Raw genomic sequence first — 24,313 nt, forward strand, 5'->3', positions numbered from 1 at the left:
GACTCTGGGACTAAACACCTCTCTCTACAACTGGATCCTGGACTTCCTGATGGGCCGCTCCCAGGTGGTAAAGTAGGCAACAACACGTCTGCCGCGCTGAACCTTAACACTTGGGTGTATACTTAGTCCCCTCCTGTATTCCTTGTTCACCGACAACTGCGTGTCCAAACACGACTCCAACACCATCATTAAGTTTGCTGACGACACAACAGTGGTAGGCCTGATCACGGACAACGATGAGACGGCCTTTAGGGAGGTCAGAGACCTGGCAGTGTGGTGCCAGGACAACAACCTCTCCCTCAATGTGAGCCAGACAAAGGAGCTGAATGTGGACTACAGGAAAAGGCGGGCCGAACAGGCCCCCATTAACATCGACGAGGCTGTAGTAGAGCGTGTCGAGAGTTTCAAGTTCCTTGAAACAACGAACTATGGTCCAAACATACCAAGACAGTCGTGAAGAGGGAACGACAAAACCTTTTCCCCCTCAGGAGACTGAAAAGATTTGGCATGGGTCCCCAGATCCTCAAAAGGTTCTACAGCTGCACCATCGAGAGCATCCTGACCGGTTGCATCACCGCCTGGTATGGCATCTGACCGTAAGGTGCTACAGAGGGTAGTGCGAATGTGCCAGTACCTCACTGGGGCCACGCTTCCTACCATCCAGGACCTATATAATATGCGGTATCAGAGGAAAGCCCATAAAGTTGTCAGAGACTCCAGTCACCCAAGTTATAGACTGTTTTCTCTGCTACTGCATGGCAAGCGGTACCGAAGCGCCAAGTCTAGGACCAAAAGGCTCCTCAACAGCTTCTACCCCCAAGCCATTAGACCGCTGAAGAATTCATAACATTTCCACCAGACAATTTACATTGACCCCCCTCCCTTTTGTATACTGCTGCTACTCACTGTTTGTTTGCTACCTATGCACAGTCACTTTGCCCCCACCTACATGTTCAGATGACCTCAACTAGCCTGTACCCCTGCACACTGACTCAGTACCGGTGCCCCCCTGAATATGGCCTCGTTATTGTGTTACTTTTTATTTGAGTGTACTTGGTAAATATTTTCTTCTTCTTGAACTGCACTGTTGGTTAAGGGCTTGTAAGTAATCGTTTCACGGTTAAGTCTACACTTGTTGCATTTGGCGCATGTGACAAATAATGTTTGATTTGACTTTACTCTTTACTCTCTCACATCGGTAATCTCATGCTATTATACACATTTTGCCATGTGGCTGAGAAAGTTTAGTTTTTTAAAGCTAATTAAAGCTAAAATATAGGTGTGTTGACTGTGATAAAGGGACTGGATTATGTGCTGTCTCATTTGCTAAATCAACAAATATAAGTAGGCAGTGATATCCATAGAAACACTGACATATGCCTCAATGCGGTCATATTTGTGGCTTATTGGGGGTGTGACTTTCAGTTAGTTATTTTTGCCCACCAGTGAGAGTGAATATAATTTCTGACTATGCTACCGCTACATATTCCTGAGACTCTCTCACCTGGTCTTCAAATTAGGGAACTTCCATTTATATAACGTGTTTGAGTACAGTATGTCTGTTAGTACAGAGACTATTCATTTAATCAATCAACAAAATGTACTTTATAAAGCCGTTTTTACATCAGTATTTGTCACAAAGTGCTTTACAGAAACCCAGTCTAAAAGCCCAAAGAGAAAGCAATACAGAGGCAGAAGCACAGTTTCTAGGAAAAACTCTCTAGAAGACAGGAACGTAGGAAGAAACCTAGAGGAACCAGGCTCCGAGGGGTGGCCAGGCCTCTTCTGGCTGTACCGGGTTAGAGAGGAACCAGGCTCCGAGGGGTGGCCAGGCCTCTTCTGGCTGTACCGGGTTAGAGAGGAACCAGGCTCCGAGGGGTGGCCAGTCCACTTCTGGCTGTACCGGGTTAGAGAGGAACCAGGCTCCGAGGGGTGGCCAGGCCTCTTCTGGCTGTACCGGGTTAGAGAGGAACCAGGCTCCGAGGGGTGGCCAGGCCTCTTCTGGCTGTACCGGGTTAGAGAGGAACCAGGCTCCGAGGGGTGGCCAGTCCACTTCTGGCTGTGTTGTGTGTAAAACAAATGTGAAAAATATGAATATAACAGAGACAAAAGGAAATGGATCATACAGACATGATAACGGGCATATTTACACACTCATCTTGGAATAATATGGATAGATTGGCTTCTTCTATAGACCAGTCCAAATACACTAGTACCAAAGGGGACAGAGTGTAGGTCAGACAAGGAGTGAGTTGTCTTGGAAGGTTACTCCTGCAATTACACTTCCATCAGAGTGCTCGTCACTCTTGGTCCTCAGCACACCATGTTATAACCAGTCCTGCACAAACACAAATCCAGAGGCGAGTACAAACACAAACTCCACCATCCAGAAAAACAACTAGACAAATCTTTATCAGTCATTGAAGAAAATTGTGATAAAAATATGCATGTCTGTGTATGGTGTATACCTGACACGCTCCAAATGTGCCAGTTCACATATGCAGGTGCTGAGTTTCAGCGCAGTCCCTCGTCCCAGGAGGTAGTTGGCCTTGTGGTGAACGTTTTTGTTTGTGTGTAATGGTACAATGTAAATGTAAATTACAATTAAAACAAATCAATTGGACTTGGACAGCGTTCCCCACATGTATTTATTTTTCTTAACATATGATACAAATAATATAATTTCATTGAGAAGTGAAGTTATATCTATAGTCTACTTTTGTGTTTCAACCAACATGAGAAGATGAAATATTATAGAGAAAAAAGGAAAAGTAATTTACCAGTTTATCATAATGTTGAAATTTATGAATTCATCCTCTTTTAATTTGGTGCATTCAAAGAACAGAAATAAAATATCCCTTTTTTAAATTCTACATTTCGGGTAATAGAGATGCCCATTAGGAAATGTATGAAATGTTAGGAACATTGGAACAACTCTACAACACATACATTTTCTCATGGTGAAACTATCGTACCTACGGTAAAGTATTATTGCATTTCTTAGTGTTCAAGCATTACTAGGTTGAAGGATAAATGGTGCAGAACAAATCTGTTTAGTTTGGCACAACATACAGAAGGAAACGTATATATATATTTTGCATTGAGAACAGTAAGTGGGTTGTAAAACAAACGTCTGTCATTTACATCAACTTGGGAAAAAAAAGAATCATGCAAATTTGTCATACATTTTTGTCTTTAAATATGTAAATTATATGACAAACAACAGAGGGAAAAAAATACAACATACACAATCATTTCTGTTCACTAACTGCTACATTTGTAGGCTATAAAGGAAGGTTCATAACCAACATTATTAGATTGGGATTAGAGAATTGAAATGACAAAGAAAACATACATAAAGATGAGAACACAGTGGTCCATTCCATTCTGTTAAGAAAAACTTGCTGCACCCATGTTGAGCCTGTTGCCATAACTATAGTTCATCATGGTTATTACATGGTCTTCTAGACTGATCCCAGATCCGTTGTGACGTCATGATAACAACTACAGCACAAACAGGTCTGAGACAAGTCTAAAATGTTGTTCTCTTCTATTCCATGCATCAACTTCTATTCTGACATATGATTGAGAACCATAGGAACAGGAAGAGTCAAGGAGTGCCATAGTGGAGTTAAGGGACAAACATTCAAGTAAAAAAGCATTACAATATTAAATACTAGTGTAAACGAATCTCTAGGCCTGTCTGAAGTATACAGCATCACTATGACATCATCATTATAGTGGGATTATTACTTCTATTTGTGGGGTGTGAGACAAATCAGTGCTATATGAATCTTCATCTTTCAGATGAGTGTTATTATGTTGAGAGTATATCAGAGTCTGCATCCCAAATAGCACCCTATTGCCTATATATAGTGCACTACTTGGGGAAGTAGTGCACTACATAGGGAATAGGGTGCTATTTGGGACACAAGCCTCATAGTTGACTATTATAACAACAGTGATGTGATATTGTTGACTAGTTTTTAACATTTAGCCGTGGATAAGTGTATTATACCCAACCTTCCTTGTTAAGGGTTGAAGTGTTACATAGATAGAAGCACCTAGAAACCTTCTAGAAAGCTCCATCAGGAATCCATATGACTTTACTTTGTTCTTGGTCCACTATAGTCATGATCTGAGTGCAAATGTAGGACAGGCTTCCCCCTTGGACGATACCTGCAACACAAAAAAACTGTTTTCAAATCTGGGTCATTACTGTCTCAGAGTAGATGATCTGGTCCGGTTCTGTCTCAGAGTAGATGATCTGGGCCATTACTGTCTCAGAGTAGATGATCTGGTCCAGTTCTGTCTCAGAGTAGATGATCTGGGCCATTACTGTCTCAGAGTAGATGATCTGGGCCATTACTGTCTCAGAGTAGATGATCTGGGCCATTACTGTCTCAGAGTAGATGATCTGGGCCGGTTCTGTCTATGTAACTTCACTCATTACGATCTAACAGGCTGATCTTAGTTCAGCACTCCTACTCTGATACAATTTATGAATACGAGGCCTGGTCTGACTCCAGACTGTAGGTACATATGACAGGCCTTCTCACATAGCAACAAACTGAATGTTATTATATGATATTAACACAATACTAACCTGTAAAGAGCTTGCTGTACTCCTGTTCAGTTTTCTGTGCCATCTCAAACTGCTCCTTGGAATGTTTCTGAGAGACTTTATCCCGTAAGTATAGAGGATCCTTCTGTTCTCTGAATGAAGGAAATAACAAAATCATATTAAATATCAAATATTTCAGATCATTAAAAAAAGAGGTGACACATGGCACACAGTTGATATCACACAGAGACTGTGGTGGCATGGCAACAAAATTACCCCCAATTATATGTATATGCATAGAAGCCAATCAACATGACAGCAACAACAAAAAACAAAGACTGTCTCTGCTCTTCACTACAATTGCAGTGTTGATGAGTAATAGTGCTGTACGAACTGAGCGGTAAGTACAGTCAAACTTAAAACAGGCACACTGGGTGGCAACTGGGTTAATGAGCCTCTCTTGTCTGTGACCCGTCTGCTCCTGACCTGCTGTTTTCCTTTCCCTGCCGGGCCTATAGTCTACATATTGACTATATGACGCCATACAAAGGATAGAAAGTCAGAGAGTGGTTCATGGTTTGGTTCTCTCTCTCTCTCTCTCTCTCTCTCTCTCTCTCTCTCTCTCTCAAAGGCATCTGCCATAGACATACTATTCACGTGTTTATATGAGATGATTGGTCTCTGCTGGTTGCTGGTAGTGTGGAGTGAGTGAAGAGCAGCAAGGGCTTAGCCAAATAGCTGAGAGTGTACTGTAGGGCCCAGCCTCTCTCGCTCTCTCTCTCAGAGACAGAGACGAGCAGCCCCCAGTACAAAGCTCAAAACTGGAAGAGACAGGCCCAGCTTTCAACCTCTGTCACAGGTATAGCTCAGCTAGACGCCCCCGCAGCCCACCACAGAGCTATAGGGCTCAGCCTCTCAGTCACAGGGATAGCTCAGCTAGACTCCCCCGCAGCCCACCACAGAGTTATAGAGCTCAGCCTCTCAGTCACAGGGATAGCTCATCTAGACCCCCGCAGCCCACCACAGAGCTATAGAGCTCAGCCTCTCAGTCACAGGGATAGCTCATCTAGACGCCCCCGCAGCCCACCACAGAGCTATAGGGCTCAGCCTCTCAGTCACAGGGATAGCTCAGCTAAACGCCCCCAAAGCCCACCACAGAGCTATAGGGCTCAGCCTCTCAGTCACAGGGATAGCTCAGCTAAACGCCCCCAAAGCCCACCACAGAGCTATAGGGCTCAGCCTCTCCTCTCCTCCCATCCCAGGGACAGCTGGCACTCAGTTGATGACAGAGAAGGCTTAGTTCAATCAGATCCTCTCCATGTCCACTGCCGCACTGCATGAGTCTCTGTGAATGTGTACGAGAATGTGTGAGTGCCTGCAGGGCTCTACAGCGCGACCATTTTATTTGCATATGCACCTAAATAGTTTGCTGTGCAACCTGGAATTTTAAATTAGGAGCACCATTGTGCCTAAAAAAAATTAAGGATTCTAGCTTTATTACCTCAAATATTTTTCATTGTGCTCCTAAATGTCTTTGTGCGCGCTGACCCTTTTTAACTTAGGCGCACGTGCTCCTTGTAAAAAAAGTCAGCGTTGAGCCCTGGCGTGTCTGTGTGTGAGAGTGTGCATGTCTGTGTGTTCAGCAGACTTAATCTTCCCCTCCAATTACAAATGAAAATACCAACCAGAGATCTTCTCTAATGAATCACAATTATCCCAAGAGGAGTGTCGGCTAGGGCCGTTTCTGATTAATTTAATTTTGATCACTTTGATTAATTTGTTTTGGAACGTGTCTATGATAGGAATGAATCGGAGATCATTTCTGTAATCTTATAGTAATGAAAGTGCACCTAGACTGAAAGACAATGAAACTTAATACACTACTGTTAGTCAACCGTGAAAACAGCAGGGATATTGGAAAGTGGCAGTAGATGAGGTAATGTGCTGCATGCTGTTTGTGGTGGAGACAGAGTTACCGTATATGTAAAAGGTTTGGGTGTAGCTGGTGCAGAGGAGTCAGGCGCAGGACAGCAGAGATGAGTAATAAAAGTAACTTTACTCAAAATGACCAAATACATGTAGTAATACCAAGCCCACACAATAGGACCGAAATACATAAGACAAACACGCACAAAAACCATGGGGAAAACAGAGGGTTAAATAATGAACATGTATTTGGGGAATTGAAACCAGGTGTGTAAGACAAAACAAATGGAAAATGAAAAGTGGATCGGCGATGGCTAGAAGGCCGGTGATGTCGAACGCCGCCCGAACAAGGAGAGGGACCGACTTTGGCGGAAGTCGTGACAGTATAAACACTTTGGAACAAGTTCTGATGTAAAAAGGGCTTTATAAATACAGTTGCTTGATTGATAGCATTGTTATTGGTATAATAAAAAAAAAGTTGTTTAAAGAAGACTAAAGGAGATCCATGAGCTTTTCCATTTCAATAGAGGAACTCCATGAGGGAAAGCAGCTGTGATAGCTTGGCCAGATGACTCTGATAGCAGTGGTGTTAGATCATTGTCTCAAAATACAGCACACAAAAATAAGTATTTATAGTAGAATGGGGGCTAGTACTCACTTTATCTGCTTTGCATTTTTGTAGCGAATGAAAATGACAATTGGGTAGATGTGAACGCTGTGAAGCCGTTCGATGGCGTGGGGAGCAATGTCAAGTAAACAGTGACAATCCTTCAAAATAGAAACAACAACAAAATCTAACCAGTTGGGTTTGCATGAGAAATGAATGAAAGCACAGCAAAGAATGTTTCCAAAATGACATATCATTAGATCAACTGACAAAATCTAACAGCCATTTTGTTAGGTTCTGTCACACTGTACATAACGTACACACTGTCACGATATGGAATGGCAGCTGCCATGTACTAGTCATGTCTATGTACAAAATATGCTGAACTGGTTTCTCTCCTAAATATGTACCTTCTCTGTGATTTCCTTGATGGAAGCAACAGTTGTGACATCAAAATGGCCGCTCCTTCGTTTGAAGTCAATGAAGACGCAGTCCTTCACCCCTCGTTCTATCGCCTGCTGAGATGCCTTCATCACCTCTGAATGGACAGACAAAAATAATCACATTTTAGTATTTCATGAGTCTGTATAAAATAACACATGATAATTGACAATCAATTTACTTATTTGAGTAGTTTACAATCCTGTCATAACATGACATAGCACTGTTATAGCATGACATAGCATGACACATCACTGTTAGAACATGACATAGTATTATAATAACATGACATAGCGATGTTCTAACATGAAATAGCATTATCATAACATGACATAGCATTATCACAACATAACAGCCCACCAGGTAGACACCGACAGAACCTCCCAGGGGCCTCCTTCACCAGCATGTCCTTGTTAGCCTCCACTAGGGGCCCCAGAACCAGCACTGGTCTGGGGCTGGAACACTCTACCTTCTGGATCCTCTGGTAGGCCAGGCTCACACCATCTGGTAGATAGATAACACACAGAACCGTCAGCAGAATTATGAAAAACTACAGTGTGTATGTACATGATACCCTAACCCCAGAACCAGCACAGGTCTGGGAATGGATCACTCCACCTCCTGGACACTCTGGTAGTTAGACATTATAGCACTATGTCAAAACAGAGATCATGAACACTGCAGTGGAAAACTAGCTTTGCACCTACATGAATAATAGCATATGCCACTTGAGGCACTTTTATCCAAAGCAACTTACAGTACAAAGCAAGTGCATACATTATGGGAATGTGAACCGTGTTGGTGTAACGGCAGTGATGCAGCGTGGTAAGTGTTCCTGACGATTTTAATAAGAAAAGCACTGAACACTATGAAATACAAAAACAATAAACGAATACGAGAAATAACCAAACCGAAACAGTTCCGTGTGGCGACAAACACTCACGTGGAAACAAACACCCACAAACCAACAGTGAAACCCAGGCTACCTAAATATGGTTCTCAATCAGGGACAACGATAAACAGCTGCCTCTGATTGAGAACCATATCAGGCCAAACACAGAAATGGAAAAAACATAGAAACACAAACAGACTGCCCACCCCAACTCACGCCCTGACCATACTAAATAAAGACAAAACAAAGGAAATAAAGGTCAGAACGTGACAGTTGGAATGGACCCGGCAACCTTGGTGTACCCAGGGCTCTACGCTGACCTTTCAGTTATTTTTTAAAAGCAGCGAGTGTGCGCCTAAGTTGAACAAAATGTCGGAGCACACAAAGGAAAGGTATCAAGCCGTTTTCTTTGTTGTAATGGTCCAAGCATGACAGTCATGAATCTGCACTCAGTGTGTTCTCCATGGTGCTCAGGGGCTACAGTGAAGTAATCATTGCAACAATTATCCTCTGGGTGATCTTTAACCTCGTGCACGGGTGCTACCAAATTAAAACTCCAGGTCTCACGGCAAAATATTTAGGCGCATATGCGGGTGAAATGGTCGGACTGTAGAGCCCTGTCACCAACTGAGTCACACATGACCATTACATGAGATGAATCAAGAATCTACATGTTCCACGGTTATCATTTACAGTACAGCAAGGTGTGAATGGTCCTTCCTCACCCTCCATGATGGGCAGTGAGTCAGTGCTGATGGCGTCCACTAGGTCCTTCCCGTCTTTAGACCCAGAGCGCTTGTGTTTCTGTTTCCTGCGGAAGAAGGACCTGCGAGCGGCAGCCGAGAGGGTCTTACTGGCGGTACCGCTCTCATCCTTCATATCAGGCATGCTGTGTCTCCTGTAGAACTCCTGGTCCATTCTGAAAAACACAGGGGAATACACAGTACAACGGGTTTGAATTTGATGTTTTTATTTCACCTTTATATAACCAGGTAGGCAAGTTGCCCTGGCCTGTCTCCCCCTGTCTGATACAGGTACCCCCACCACACTCACCCCTCACTCCTGAGCTTTCACTCCCCTCCAGCATTCAAGCACTGTAGGGGCGACTGACTCTGGACTTTATTTATTTTTTATTTATCTTTATTTAACCAGGTAGGCAAGTTGAGAACAAGTTCTCATTTACAATTGCGACCTGGCCAAGATAAAGCAAAGCAGTTCGACACATACAACTACACAGAGTTACACATGGAGTAAAACAAACATACAGTCAATAATACAGTAGAAACAAGTCTATATACGATGTGAGCAAATGAGGTGAGATAAGGGAGGTAAAGGCAACAAAAGGCCATGGTGGCAAAGTAAATACAATATAGCAAGTAAAACACTGGAATGATAGATTTGCAGTGGAAGAATGTGCAAAGTAGAAATAAAAATAATGGGGTGCAAAGGAGCAAAATAAATAAATAAAATAAATACAGTAGGGAAAGAGCTAGTTGTTTGGGCTAAATTATAGGTTGGCTATGTACAGGTGCAGTAATCTGTGAGCTGCTCTGACAGTTGGTGCTTAAAGCTAGTGAGGAGATAAGTGTTTCCAGTTTCAGAGATTTTTGTAGTTCGTTCCAGTCATTGGCAGCAGAGAACTGGAAGGAGAGGCGGCCAAAGAAAGAATTGGTTTTGGGGGTGACTAGAGAGATATACCTGCTGGAGCGTGTGCTACAGGTGGAAGATGCTATGGTGACCAGCGAGCTGAGATAAGGGGGGACTTTACCTAGCAGGGTCTTGTAGATGACATGGAGCCAGTGGGTTTGGCGACGAGTATGAAGCGAGGGCCAGCCAACGAGAGCGTACAGGTCGCAATGGTGGATAGTATATGGGGCTTTGGTGACAAAACGGATGGCACTGTGATAGACTGCATCCAATTTGTTGAGTAGGGTATTGGAGGCTATTTTGTAAATGACATCGCCGAAGTCGAGGATTGGTAGGATGGTCAGTTTTACATGGGTATGTTTGGCAGCATGAGTGAAGGATGCTTTGTTGCGAAATAGGAAGCCAATTCTAGATTTAACTTTGGATTGGAGATGTTTGATGTGGGTCTGGAAGGAGAGTTTACAGTCTAACCAGACACCAGAATGAAGCAATAATGCCCATGAAGGTGTGGTATATGGCCAATATACCATAGCTAAGGGCTGTTGTTCTTACGCATGATGGAACGCGGAGTGCCTGGACACAGCCCTTAACCGTGGTATATTGGCAATACCTGAGGTGCCTTATTGCTATTATAAACTGGTTACCAATGTAATTAGAGCATTAAAAATACATGTTTTGACGTACCAGTGGTATACGGTTTGATATACCATGGCTGTCAGCCAATCAGAATTCAGGGCTTGAACCACCCAGTTTATAATGCTTTTTAAACGTGTTATAAGCATGCATAAGCATTAATAAAGTATCTTAATAAGGCGTATCATGTGTTTTTTAACCTTTATTTTAACAGGGAGTCATATTGAGACCCTGCAGAAACACACACATCAAATACCAAATGCAATCATTAAATATCTCTGTGTATCAACATTTCAACAGACTCAACATAACTGTTACCTAAAGTTTATTTACAGCAGGTACAGTATGACTTACATGTATTTGCTGGGGACCTGCCCTCGTGCCAGCTTGCGTGCGCTCTCATCTAACTGCCACGCCATCCAGAAGCCAAAGTTGCCCTTTGGTAGCGTGTCTTCAATGTACAGGATGTCATCCTTCTTGAAACTCAGCTCCAGCTCCATCTCTGCTACTCGCTCATAAAGTGCTCTGAAAGGAGAAGGGAACACAGATGGGTTGACGTTCATTTAGAAAATGTAAAGATCATATTCATGGGGATGCAGTGATATTGTACAGTTAAAGAATATAGACATGTAAAAACCAGGTACAGTTTACTTACAACTGATGGATGTTGACTACAGGACCGATGTGACTCCATATGTGAAGGGGATTACAGTAGTAAGATGTTGACTACAGGACCGATGTGACTCCATATGTGAAGGGGATTACAGTAGTAAGATGTTGACTACAGGACCGATGTGACTCCATATGTGAAGGGGATTACAGCAGTAAAATGTTGACTACAGGACCGATGTGACTCTATACACGAAGGGGATTACAGTAGTAAGATGTTGACTACAGGACTGATGTGACTCCATATGTGAAGGGGATTACAGCAGTAAAATGTTGACTACAGGACCGATGTGACTCTATACACGAAGGGAATTACAGTAGTAAGTTGTTGACTACAGGACCGATGTGACTCCATATGTGAAGGGGATTACAGCAGTAAAATGTTGACTACAGGACCGATGTGACTCTATACACGAAGGGGATTACAGTAGTAAGATGTTGACTACAGGACCGATGTGACTCTATATGTGAAGGGGATTACAGCAGTAAGATGTTGACTACAGGACCGATGTGACTCCATATGTGAAGGGGATTACAGCAGTAAAATGTTGACTACAGGACCGATGTGACTCCATATGTGAAGGGGATTACAGTAGTAAGATGTTGACTACAGGACTGATGTGACTCCATATGTGAAGGGGATTACAGCAGTAAGATGTTGACTACAGGACCGATGTGACTCTATACACGAAGGGGATTACAGTAGTAAGATGTTGACTACAGGACCGATGTGACTCCATATGTGAAGGGGATTACAGCAGTAAGATGTTGACTACAGGACCGATGTGACTCCATATGTGAAGGGGATTACAGTAGTAAGATGTTGACTACAGGACCGATGTTGTTTAAAGTGGCTAGTGATATATTTACATCATTTCCCATCAATTCCCATTATTAAAGTGGCTGGAGTAGAGTCAGTGTCATTGACAGTGTGTTGGCAGTAGCCACTCAATGTTAGTGGTGGCTGTTTAACATACACGAAGGGGATTACAGCAGTAAGATGTTGACTACAGGACCGATGTGACTCTATACACGAAGGGGATTACAGTAGTAAGATGTTGACTACAGGACCGATGTGACTCTATACACGAAGGGGATTACAGTAGTAAGATGTTGACTACAGGACCGATGTGACTCTATACACGAAGGGGATTACAGTAGTAAGTTGTTGACTACAGGACCGATGTGACTCCATATGTGAAGGGGATTACAGTAGTAAGATGTTGACTACAGGACCGATGTGACTCTATACACGAAGGGGATTACAGTAGTAAGTTGTTGACTACAGGACCGATGTGACTCCATATGTGAAGGGGATTACAGTAGTAAGATGTTGACTACAGGACCGATGTGACTCCATATGTGAAGGGGATTACAGTAGTAAGATGTTGACTACAGGACCGATGTGACTCCATATGTGAAGGGGATTACAGTAGTAAGATGTTGACTACAGGACCGATGTGACTCCATATGTGAAGGGGATTACAGTAGTAAGATGTTGACTACAGGACCGATGTGACTCTATACACGAAGGGGATTACAGTAGTAAGATGTTGACTACAGGACCGATGTGACTCTATACACGAAGGGGATTACAGTAGTAAGATGTTGACTACAGGACCGATGTGACTCTATACACGAAGGGGATTACAGTAGTAAAATGTTGACTACAGGACCGATGTGACTCTATACACGAAGGGGATTACAGTAGTAAGATGTTGACTACAGGACCGATGTGACTCTATACACGAAGGGGATTACAGTAGTAAGTTGTTGACTACAGGACCGATGTGACTCCATATGTGAAGGGGATTACAGTAGTAAGATGTTGACTACAGGACCGATGTGACTCCATATGTGAAGGGGATTACAGTAGTAAGATGTTGACTACAGGACCGATGTGACTCCATATGTGAAGGGGATTACAGTAGTAAGATGTTGACTACAGGACCGATGTGACTCCATATGTGAAGGGGATTACAGTAGTAAGATGTTGACTACAGGACCGATGTGACTCCATATGTGAAGGGGATTACAGTAGTAAGTTGTTGACTACAGGACCGATGTGACTCCATATGTGAAGGGGATTACAGTAGTAAGATGTTGACTACAGGACCGATGTGACTCCATATGTGAAGGGGATTACAGTAGTAAGATGTTGACTACAGGACCGATGTGACTCCATATGTGAAGGGGATTACAGCAGTAAAATGTTGACTACAGGACCGATGTGACTCCATATGTGAAGGGGATTACAGCAGTAAAATGTTGACTACAGGACCGATGTGACCTATACACGAAGGGGATTACAGTAGTAAGATGTTGACTACAGGACCGATGTGACTCCATATGTGAAGGGGATTACAGTAGTAAGATGTTGACTACAGGACCGATGTGACTCTATACACGAAGGGGATTACAGTAGTAAGATGTTGACTACAGGACCGATGTGACTCTATACGCGAAGGGGATTACAGTAGTAAGATGTTGACTACAGGACCGATGTGACTCTATACACGAAGGGGATTACAGTAGTAAGATGTTGACTACAGGACCGATGTGACTCTATACACAAAGGGAATTACAGCAGTAAAATGTTGACTACAGGACCGATGTGACTCCATATGTGAAGGGGATTACAGTAGTAAGATGTTGACTACAGGACCGATGTGACTCCATATGTGAAGGGGATTACAGTAGTAAGATGTTGACTACAGGACCGATGTGACTCCATATGTGAAGGGGATTACAGTAGTAAAATGTTGACTACAGGACCGATGTGACTCCATATGTGAAGGGGATTACAGTAGTAAGATGTTGACTACAGAACCGATGTGACTCCATATGTGAAGGGGATTACAGTAGTAAGATGTTGACTACAGGACCGATGTGACTCCATATGTGAAGGGGATTACAGTAGTAAGATGTTGACTACAGGACCGATGTGACTCCATATGTGAAGGGGATTACAGCAGTAAGATGTTGACTACAGGACCGATGTGACTCCATATGTGAAGGGGATTACAGTAGTAAGATGTTGACTACAGGACCGATGTGACTCCATATGTGAAGGGGATTACAGCAGTAAGATGTTGACTACAGGACCGATGTGACTCTATACACGAAGGGGATTACAGTAGTAAGATGTTGACTACAGGACCGATGTGACTCTAAAATCAAATCAAATCAAATGTTATTTGTCACATACACATGGTTAGCAGATGTTAATGCGAGTGTAGCGAAATGCTTGTGCTTCTAGTTCCGACAATGCAGTTATAACGAACAAGTAATCTAACTAACAATTCCAAAAAAACTACTGTCTTATACACAGTGTGAGGGGATAAAGAATATGTACATAAGGATATATGAATGAGTGATGGTACAGAGCAGCATAGGCAAGATACAGTAGATGATATCGAGTACAGTATATACATATGAGATAAGTATGTAAACCAAGTGGCATAGTTAAAGTGGCTAGTGATACATGTATTACATAAGGATGCAGTCGATGATATAGAGTACAGTATCAACGTATGCATATGAGATGAATAATGTAGGGTAAGTAACATTATATAAGGTAATATTGTTTAAAGTGGCTAGTGATATATTTACATCATTTCCCATCAATTCCCATTATTAAAGTGGCTGGAGTAGAGTCAGTGTCATTGACAGTGTGTTGGCAGTAGCCACTCAATGTTAGTGGTGGCTGTTTAACATACACGAAGGGGATTACAGCAGTAAGATGTTGACTACAGGACCGATGTGACTCTATACACGAAGGGGATTACAGTAGTAAGATGTTGACTACAGGACCGATGTGACTCCATATGTGAAGGGGATTACAGTAGTAAGATGTTGACTACAGGACCGATGTGACTCCATATGTGAAGGGGATTACAGTAGTAAGATGTTGACTACAGGACCGATGTGACTCCATATGTGAAGGGGATTACAGTAGTAAGATGTTGACTACAGGACCGATGTGACTCCATATGTGAAGGGATTACAGTAGTAAGATGTTGACTACAGGACCGATGTGACTCCATATGTGAAGGGGATTACAGTAGTAAGATGTTGACTACAGGACCGATGTGACTCCATATGTGAAGGGGATTACAGTAGTAAGATGTTGACTACAGGACCGATGTGACTCCATATGTGAAGGGGATTACAGCAGTAAGATGTTGACTACAGGACCGATGTGACTCTATACACGAAGGGGATTACAGTAGTAAGATGTTGACTACAGGACCGATGTGACTCTATACACGAAGGGGATTACAGTAGTAAGATGTTGACTACAGGACCGATGTGACTCCATATGTGAAGGGGATTACAGTAGTAAGATGTTGACTACAGGACCGATGTGACTCTATACACGAAGGGGATTACAGCAGTAAAATGTTGACTACAGGACCGATGTGACTCCATATGTGAAGGGGATTACAGTAGTAAGATGTTGACTACAGGACCGATGTGACTCTATACACGAAGGGGATTACAGTAGTAAGTTGTTGACTACAGGACCGATGTGACTCCATATGTGAAGGGGATTACAGTAGTAAGATGTTGACTACAGGACCGATGTGACTCCATATGTGAAGGGGATTACAGCAGTAAAATGTTGACTACAGGACCGATGTGACTCCATATGTGAAGGGGATTACAGTAGTAAGATGTTGACTACAGGACCGATGTGACTCCATATGTGAAGGGGATTACAGTAGTAAGATGTTGACTACAGGACCGATGTGACTCCATATGTGAAGGGGATTACAGTAGTAAGATGTTGACTACAGGACCGATGTGACTCCATATGTGAAGGGGATTACAGCAGTAAGATGTTGACTACAGGACCGATGTGACTCCATATGTGAAGGGGATTACAGTAGTAAGATGTTGACTACAGGACCGATGTGACTCCATATGTGAAGGGGATTACAGTAGTAAGATGTTGACTACAGGACCGATGTGACTCCATATGTGAAGGGATTACAGTAGTAAGATGTTGACTACAGGACCGATGTGACTCCATATGTGAAGGGGATTACAGCAGTAAGATGTTGACTACAGGACCGATGTGACTCTATACACAATGTGAAGGGGATTACAGCAGTAAAATGTTGACTACAGGACCGATGTGACCCTATACACGAAGGGGATTACAGTAGTAAGATGTTGACTACAGGACCGATGTGACTCTATACACGAAGGGGATTACAGTAGTAAGATGTTGACTACAGGACCGATGTGACTCTATACACGAAGGGGATTACAGTAGTAAGATGTTGACTACAGGACCGATGTGACTCTATACACGAAGGGAATTACAGCAGTAAAATGTTGACTACAGGACCGATGTGACTCCATATGTGAAGGGGATTACAGTAGTAAGATGTTGACTACAGGACCGATGTGACTCTATACACGAAGGGGATTACAGTAGTAAGTTGTTGACTACAGGACCGATGTGACTCCATATGTGAAGGGGATTACAGTAGTAAGATGTTGACTACAGGACCGATGTGACTCCATATGTGAAGGGATTACAGTAGTAAGATGTTGACTACAGGACCGATGTGACTCCATATGTGAAGGGGATTACAGTAGTAAGATGTTGACTACAGGACCGATGTGACTCCATATGTGAAGGGGATTACAGTAGTAAGATGTTGACTACAGGACCGATGTGACTCCATATGTGAAGGGGATTACAGTAGTAAGATGTTGACTACAGGACCGATGTGACTCCATATGTGAAGGGGATTACAGCAGTAAGATGTTGACTACAGGACCGATGTGACTCCATATGTGAAGGGGATTACAGTAGTAAGATGTTGACTACAGGACCGATGTGACTCCATATGTGAAGGGGATTACAGTAGTAAGATGTTGACTACAGGACCGATGTGACTCTATACACGAAGGGGATTACAGCAGTAAGATGTTGACTACAGGACCGATGTGACTCTATATGTGAAGGGGATTACAGTAGTAAGATGTTGACTACAGGACCGATGTGACTCTATACACGAAGGGGATTACAGCAGTAAAATGTTGACTACAGGACCGATGTGACTCTATACACGAAGGGGATTACAGTAGTAAGATGTTGACTACAGGACCGATGTGACTCTATACACGAAGGGGATTACTATGTACAGGGATTACAGTAGAATGTTGACTACAGGGATTACAGTAGTAAGATGTTGACTACAGGACCGATGTGACTCCATATGTGAAGGGGATTACAGTAGTAAGTTGTTGACTACAGGACCGATGTGACTCCATATGTGAAGGGGATTACAGTAGTAAGATGTTGACTACAGGACGGATGTGACTCCATATGTGAAGGGGATTACAGTAGTAAGATGTTGACTACAGGACGGATGTGACTCTATACACGAAGGGGATTACAGTAGTAAGTTGTTGACTACAGGACCGATGTGACTCCATATGTGAAGGGGATTACAGTAGTAAGTTGTTGACTACAGGACCGATGTGACTCCATATGTGAAGGGGATTACAGTAGTAAGATGTTGACTACAGGACGGATGTGACTCTATACACGAAGGGGATTACAGTAGTAAGATGTTGACTGATGTTTCAAAAATAAATATGTGCAGCAATCTGATATGAAAACATTTCCGAGTGACAACATAGTTTTAGTACCTGATATAAAACCCATCTCCTGGTGAGTCTTTGAGCATGGCGAGCTCATCCAGACGATGTTGGACTTTGAACATGACCGTTTCAGCCGGTTTCAACATCTCCAGGTAAGCCTCTTCCGCAGTCTTATTCTTCATGTTGACACCATTGTACTGTTGAAAAACATCCATTCAATATTGAGCAAAGTAATAATACAAAATGTTTGTGAATCACTGAATAGTTTGCTTATATCAAATTAACTGTACATAAAAAAATGGAATCTGTAGCTAGCAAGAAGAAAGGTATGTGTTGGAGTAACTCTGCATCTACTTCAGTGCTACACACGGCCCAGGAAGTCTGTATGTATACCTGTCTCTCTACGTATGTACCATACAGGTTACCTCTATACTACACCATACAATACTATACGGCCCTATACTCTACCTCCAGTATTTGGTCTCCAGGCACCAGTCCGTCGGGACACTTGGCAGGGCTGTCATCCTCCAGACTCTCTACATATATACCATACAGGTTCCCTCCACAGAGCTGCACCCCCAACTCTCCCTGGGGTTTCTTCAGCCGCACCAGCCTCACCTCTGGGGCCCTGCGAGAGCCTGCACCTGGAGAAGATAGCCTGGACAGAGACGGATATGCCTCCCATAGTCAGAGTCTATCTGGCAACCCAATGACCACCACTTAAATTTGGTCAATTCAGGAAGGTAACTGAAATTCCAACTTCCTGAATTGACTGAATTAAAACCTCCCACAGTCAGTCTATCTGGCAACCCAATTACCATAATTTCAATTCGGTCAATTCAGGAACGTAAGTCAAATTCCAACTTCCTGCATTGACTGAATATAAATGGAATTGACTTAAACCCTGATGACATATTAATAACTAACACTAAGGAACAGAATGCTACAGCTGTTGTTTATTTGATTTATTTCTACAATATTATGACCACCTGAGTTATCCTGTACCTGAAGGAGCTGTGAGGGCTGGTGGCTGGGGTGGTCTGTTTAGAAGGTGGTGTCATGGTCCCTTCGTCTTGCTCACTCAAGGTGTCGATGACGGAGTGATTGTCTGGAGTGGTGGCTCCGCTGAGCTGGGGGGTTGGCTGACCACTGATGGACTCCATACGAGAACTGAAGAGAATGTCATCAAAATCAGTCTCCTATTACCTGGAGCGAGAGAGGTTTCCCAGCTCTGTGTGTGTGTGTGTGTGTGTGTGTGTGTGTGTGTGTGTGTGTGTGTGGCGTACCCTTACCTGGAGCAGAGAGGTTTCCCAGCTCTGTGTATGTGTGTGTGTGTGTGGCGTACCCTTACCTGGAGCAAGAGAGGTTTCCCAGCTCTGTGTATGTGTGTGTGTGTGTGTGTGTGTGTGTGGCGTACCCTTACCTGGAGCAAGAGAGGTTTCCCAGCTCTGTGTGTGTGTGTGTGTGTGTGTGTGTGTGTGTGTGTGTGTGTGTGTGTGTGTGTGTGTGTCTGTGTGTGCGTGGCCTTACCTGGAGCGAGAGTGGTTTCCCAGCTGGAACATGTGTGGATTGTACTGAGCCAGGATGGTGATGGTGTCACACTGCTGACCAATCACAAGCCTCGCCTGCTGCTCATTGGCATTCCGCAAGTTGATCCCATTAAACTGAAAGAAAGAACAACAACAGTTTGAGTGAGTGAGTGAGTGAGGGATGGATGAGTGAGAGGGATGAGAGAGAGAGAGGGATAGAAGAAGAGAGAGAGAGTGAGAGAGAGAGACAGGGGGAAAGGTGAGAGAAAGAGTAAGATTAAGATCGAGAATGTGGGTAAATGGCATTTAAACATGTTTTTTGAGCTAAAGGTGCTAGATGTAGTATGTCTCAGGCATGAGTAAGCTAGGTGAACAACTCTGCCCCCTCCCCCGCATCCCGTTTCCCCACAACATGGTGGAAACTTTGTGGCTGTGGAATCTAGTGGAAACCACTCGCGCTTGAGCCCTTTACTTACAGTATGATCCACCAACTTTAAACAGTTGAAAATACTATATTTTTCATTTTTTTTTTTTATATTTGGGTAGCCAAGCGGTTAGAGCGTTGTGCCAGTAACCGAAAGGTTGCTGGTTTTAATACCAGAGCTGACAAGTTGAAAGATCTGTAGATGTGCCCTTGAGCAAGGCACTTCACCCTTATTTGCTCCAGTGGCGCCATACTGCTATGGCTGACCCTGTAAAACAACATATTTTAAATCAAATGTATCGGTCGCAGGTGTAGCGAAATGCCACACCGCTGCAGGTGACAATACAAAATTAAAACATATATTTCACAGCAATTTAAATGGTACAATGAGGGGCCTACCGGGTGGCGCAGTGGTTAAGGGGCCACCCGGGAGGCCCCTCATTGTACCATTTAAATCGCTTTAATTTTGTATTGTCACCTGCAGCGGTGTGGCATTTCACTACACCTGCGACCGATACATTTGAGCAAGAGACTCTGACTTCACGACCGGGAGGTCCACGATGCGACACACAATTGGCCTAGCGTCGTCCGGGTTAGGGAGGGGTTGGCCGGTAGGGATATCCTTGTCTCATCGCGCACCAGCGACTCCTGTGGTGGGCCGGGCGCAGTGTGCGCTAACCAAGGTCGCCAGGTGCACAGTGTTTCCTCCGACACATTGGTGCGGCTGGCTTCAGGGTTGGATACGCGCTGTGTTAAGAAGCAGTGTGGCTTGGTTGGGTTGTGTTTCGGAGGACGCATGACTTTCGACCTTCGTCTCTCCCGAGCCCGTACGGGAGTTGTAGCGATGAGACAAGATAGTAGCTACTAACAATTGGATACCACAATATTGGGGAGAAAAAGGGGGGCAAAATAAATAAAATAAAATATTATTTTTTTTATTTAAAAAAAATGGTACAATGATGCTGTACACAATGAATTGCTTGTTTTGTCACATAAACTGAAATTAGGCAAACATAATAGAATACTAACAACCAGGTAATGGCAGGGTGATTTCTGCCATTGATGATGATTCTGCTTGTGGGATGATAACCACCCCTCTGAGTGACGCTGAAGGAATAGCGTGGTGGGTGGGGAGGTGCAGCCTGCCAATTTAACAACAAGAGCCGCTCCGGCTTTCGTTGACCAATAGGAAGACTGAACCATCATTATGCAATTTTCTGTGGGACCAAAAACATGTTTTCTTTTCTTTTAACATTGTGACACCCATGATTCAAACATTTCATTATTACTGCAGATATAGAGCTGACACTCTTATCCAGAGCGACTAACAGTAGTGAGAGCATACATTTTCATACTGGTCGCCTGTGGGAATTGAACCAACAACCCTGGCGTTGCAAGTGTCATTCAAATCCAATGATCTACTAACTGAGCTACACGGGACTATGACCCAAAAAGTAGGTGAGGAAAACATACCTCCAGCAGTTGGTCCCCGTACTCCAGCCGTGCTTGGTGTGCAATGCTTCCTGCCGTCACCTTGGACACGAACACACCCCCATTCTCCCCACTCACTATGGAGATGCCCAGCGGTTCTGCCCCCTTCTGTACCGTCACGTTACGGGGCTCCTCCAGGTAGGGCCTTTTAGGAGACCAACAGAATGAAGAACATTACAAAACCTAATACTGACTTAGCGTCATACTGTAATGACACCACACACACACACACACAAAACCCATCCCGTTAAAACATCATCAAGCAAAAAGTGGTTTTACTTTGGCACAATTTTGAAATAATACTAAATATCAAAGGCCAATGTAAATGAGTAAATGATAAGGGAAAGTACTGACTAGCCTGAATGTGAATGCCTCCTTCTGTTAAAGCATATTACGACACAGATATAAGCTGTGCATACAAAGGATGTTCCAGCCAGGCTCCAGATCATGTTCCAATCATGCGATCAGACAAAATTCAACAGCATCGTCATGCAATTTTAAGGAACTAGTGAAAAGCACTGAAGACACTTTAAAGGAATATAATGTGTATTTTCTCTTATGTTACAGCTTAGTCTCAACATCTCACTAAGGACTTCTCAAATGCAAAGGAGTAGCGTTGCAAAATTACAGGAAGTTTCAAAGTGGCACAAAATACTTTTTGGAATTCATGGGAATTTACATAGAACTGACAATTCGGGGAGTTTAAGCACACTGTGTCACGCCCTGGTCGAAGTATTTTGTGTTTATCTTTATTTATTTGGTCAGGCCAGGGTGTGGCATGGGTTTTTTATATGTGGTGTGTATGTATTGGGATTGTAGCTAGTGGGGTGTTCTAGTTAAGTCTATGGCTGTCTGGAGTGGTTCTCAATCAGAGGCAGGTGTTTATCGTTGTCTCTGATTGGGAACCATATTTAGGCAGCCATATTCTTTGAGTTTGTCGTGGGTGATTGTCCTTAGTGTCCTTGTTCCTGTTAGTTTACACAAGTATAGGCTGTTTCTGTTTTCGTTTCGTTATTTATTGTTTGTAGTGTTTGTATTTAGATTCGTGTTACGTTTGTTCATTAAACATGGATCGCAATCTACACGCTGCATTTTGGTCCGACTCTCCTTCACACCTAGAAAACCGTTACACACTGATTGCTTTTCCCCTTATTCTTATATCCTTCCTGTCATCAATTGAGCCATATTACTTAAAGCATTACAAATAAAACAGTCAGGTACTTTAACAATGTTAGAAAATCAAGACTCAAGAGGCACCCATTTCTGCGTGCCTGACTAGTGTAGAACAAACCTCAAGCTCCGTAATGAGGAGAACCTGGGCCTAACAGCCAGAGGCAGGCGGAGAAAGGATCTGTTATAGAACAGATATCTAGAGCAGAGATGAAGAGGGAGGGAAGAGAGATGGGAGAGGGAGGAAAGAGGGAAATACAGGGAAAGAGAGAAGAGAAGGAAAATACAGGGAAAGAGAGGGAAAGAAAATCACACAGAGGGTGAAGAGAGGGAAAGAGGGTGAGGAGAGGGACAGAGGGCGAGGAGAGGGACAGAGGGTGAGGAGAGGGACAGAGGGAAAGGGGAAGAGAGGGAAGAGAAGAAAAAGAGGGGAAGACAGAAAAAGAGTGACGAGGCAAAGGAGGGAAAGCAAGAAAGGGAAAGGGAGCGAATAGAAAATCCCAGAAAGGAGAGGATGGATGTCAGGCAGGTTCAGAGAGGTCCAGATAGACAAGGGGAAGGAAAGACAGTTTACAGATACAATTATAGAAGATGGAGCCACAAACGACGTGGGACACAGCTTCCAGACAGTGATGTTTACTTCACCACTAACACTACGATCAGCATCAACTCACAGACAGACAGACAAGAGACAAACAGAAGAGAGACCGATGGGATGTACAGGTATATATCAACATGTTCCATTGACTAATGAGGCAACAGGTAACTAGTCAAAGTGATGGGGATGGTGCCTCAAAGCAGGTGTGTGTGTGTGTGTGTGTGTGTGTGTGTGTGTGTGTTAGAGTCCTGCATCGGGTCGGAAAGGTCTTCAATCAAAATATATAGATTTTTTTACAAACCCAGGAGCTTGTTGTGTTGCGAATTCCACCCTGTGAGTGGTGAGGCAGGCAGTAGGCTACCGGCCACCCAGTGAGAGAGTGTAGAGCAGGTACTGTCTCTTTGTGTGGTGCTGAAACATTCTAATTTGTCCACGTGCAGAGCTATGTTCCGTCCCGCCACCACACGTGACAATACATTGACAAGTTTTCTTTCCCTAGCTAGCCTAGCTCACTTGGAAATGGTTAATGTAACCAGAGAAATAAGAAGATCGTGGAAACAGGTGCTGGCAAGTGAAATCCCTGGTTAGGAAGGATTTTGGAGTCACTGTAAGGAGAGCAACCCAGTAGATGGATAGCTTACATAGCCTGCAAAACGTGCCCAGAAGTTATTTGTTTATCAGTTTGTTCATTTAGACCATACGCAGGTCATATAAAGTTTAAACCGATGCAGCTCGTGAAAGTTTGATTATAGCCAACTAAATGCATGTATTTTTGTAGGCTATATTAGATTCTGGGAATTGTTCATTTAAGTTTCAATTAATCTATTTGATTATCTGAAAACATATTGAATGTAGAGGTATTGTTTTGTATGTCGGCTATAGGCTTTCATTAGGTAAGAAGGCTAATTAGAAGTCGATTTGATTTGTCAATGTGCTGCATCGCATTATGAAGAAAATAAAATATTGGTTTACTTTTATTCAAATGTTGAATAGACATGCAGACAAATTCATTAATGCAGGGAAGGGGAATAATAGCCTACTACTCTGGAGTCATAAAAACAATTCAATAAATGTACATTATTTTGCGGGTCAGGGATC

The 24,313-nt window shown here is 43.3% G+C and overlaps 1 protein-coding gene across 1 annotated transcript in view; it reads right to left on the minus strand.

The window, feature by feature from the left end:
* Positions 1-2,629: 2,629 nt before the first annotated feature.
* Positions 2,630-24,313, minus strand: part of LOC112261115 (disks large homolog 5-like) — a 135,064-nt gene continuing 113,380 nt past the window's right edge. The window contains exons 27-38 of the mRNA XM_042328398.1: positions 21,430-21,592; positions 19,534-19,667; positions 19,009-19,173; positions 18,472-18,661; positions 18,052-18,200; positions 11,065-11,235; positions 9,156-9,349; positions 7,899-8,042; positions 7,508-7,635; positions 7,149-7,258; positions 4,607-4,716; positions 2,630-4,179 (exon numbers count right to left, since the gene is read on the minus strand). Coding sequence (XP_042184332.1) covers positions 4,076-4,179; positions 4,607-4,716; positions 7,149-7,258; positions 7,508-7,635; positions 7,899-8,042; positions 9,156-9,349; positions 11,065-11,235; positions 18,052-18,200; positions 18,472-18,661; positions 19,009-19,173; positions 19,534-19,667; positions 21,430-21,592 — 1,762 coding nt within the window. The 3' untranslated portion in view covers positions 2,630-4,075. The remainder of the gene's footprint in view (positions 4,180-4,606; positions 4,717-7,148; positions 7,259-7,507; positions 7,636-7,898; positions 8,043-9,155; positions 9,350-11,064; positions 11,236-18,051; positions 18,201-18,471; positions 18,662-19,008; positions 19,174-19,533; positions 19,668-21,429; positions 21,593-24,313) is intronic.

Source organism: Oncorhynchus tshawytscha, linkage group LG01 (genome assembly GCF_018296145.1).
Source record: "Oncorhynchus tshawytscha isolate Ot180627B linkage group LG01, Otsh_v2.0, whole genome shotgun sequence".
In the NCBI taxonomy this organism is placed as follows: domain Eukaryota; kingdom Metazoa; phylum Chordata; class Actinopteri; order Salmoniformes; family Salmonidae; genus Oncorhynchus; species Oncorhynchus tshawytscha.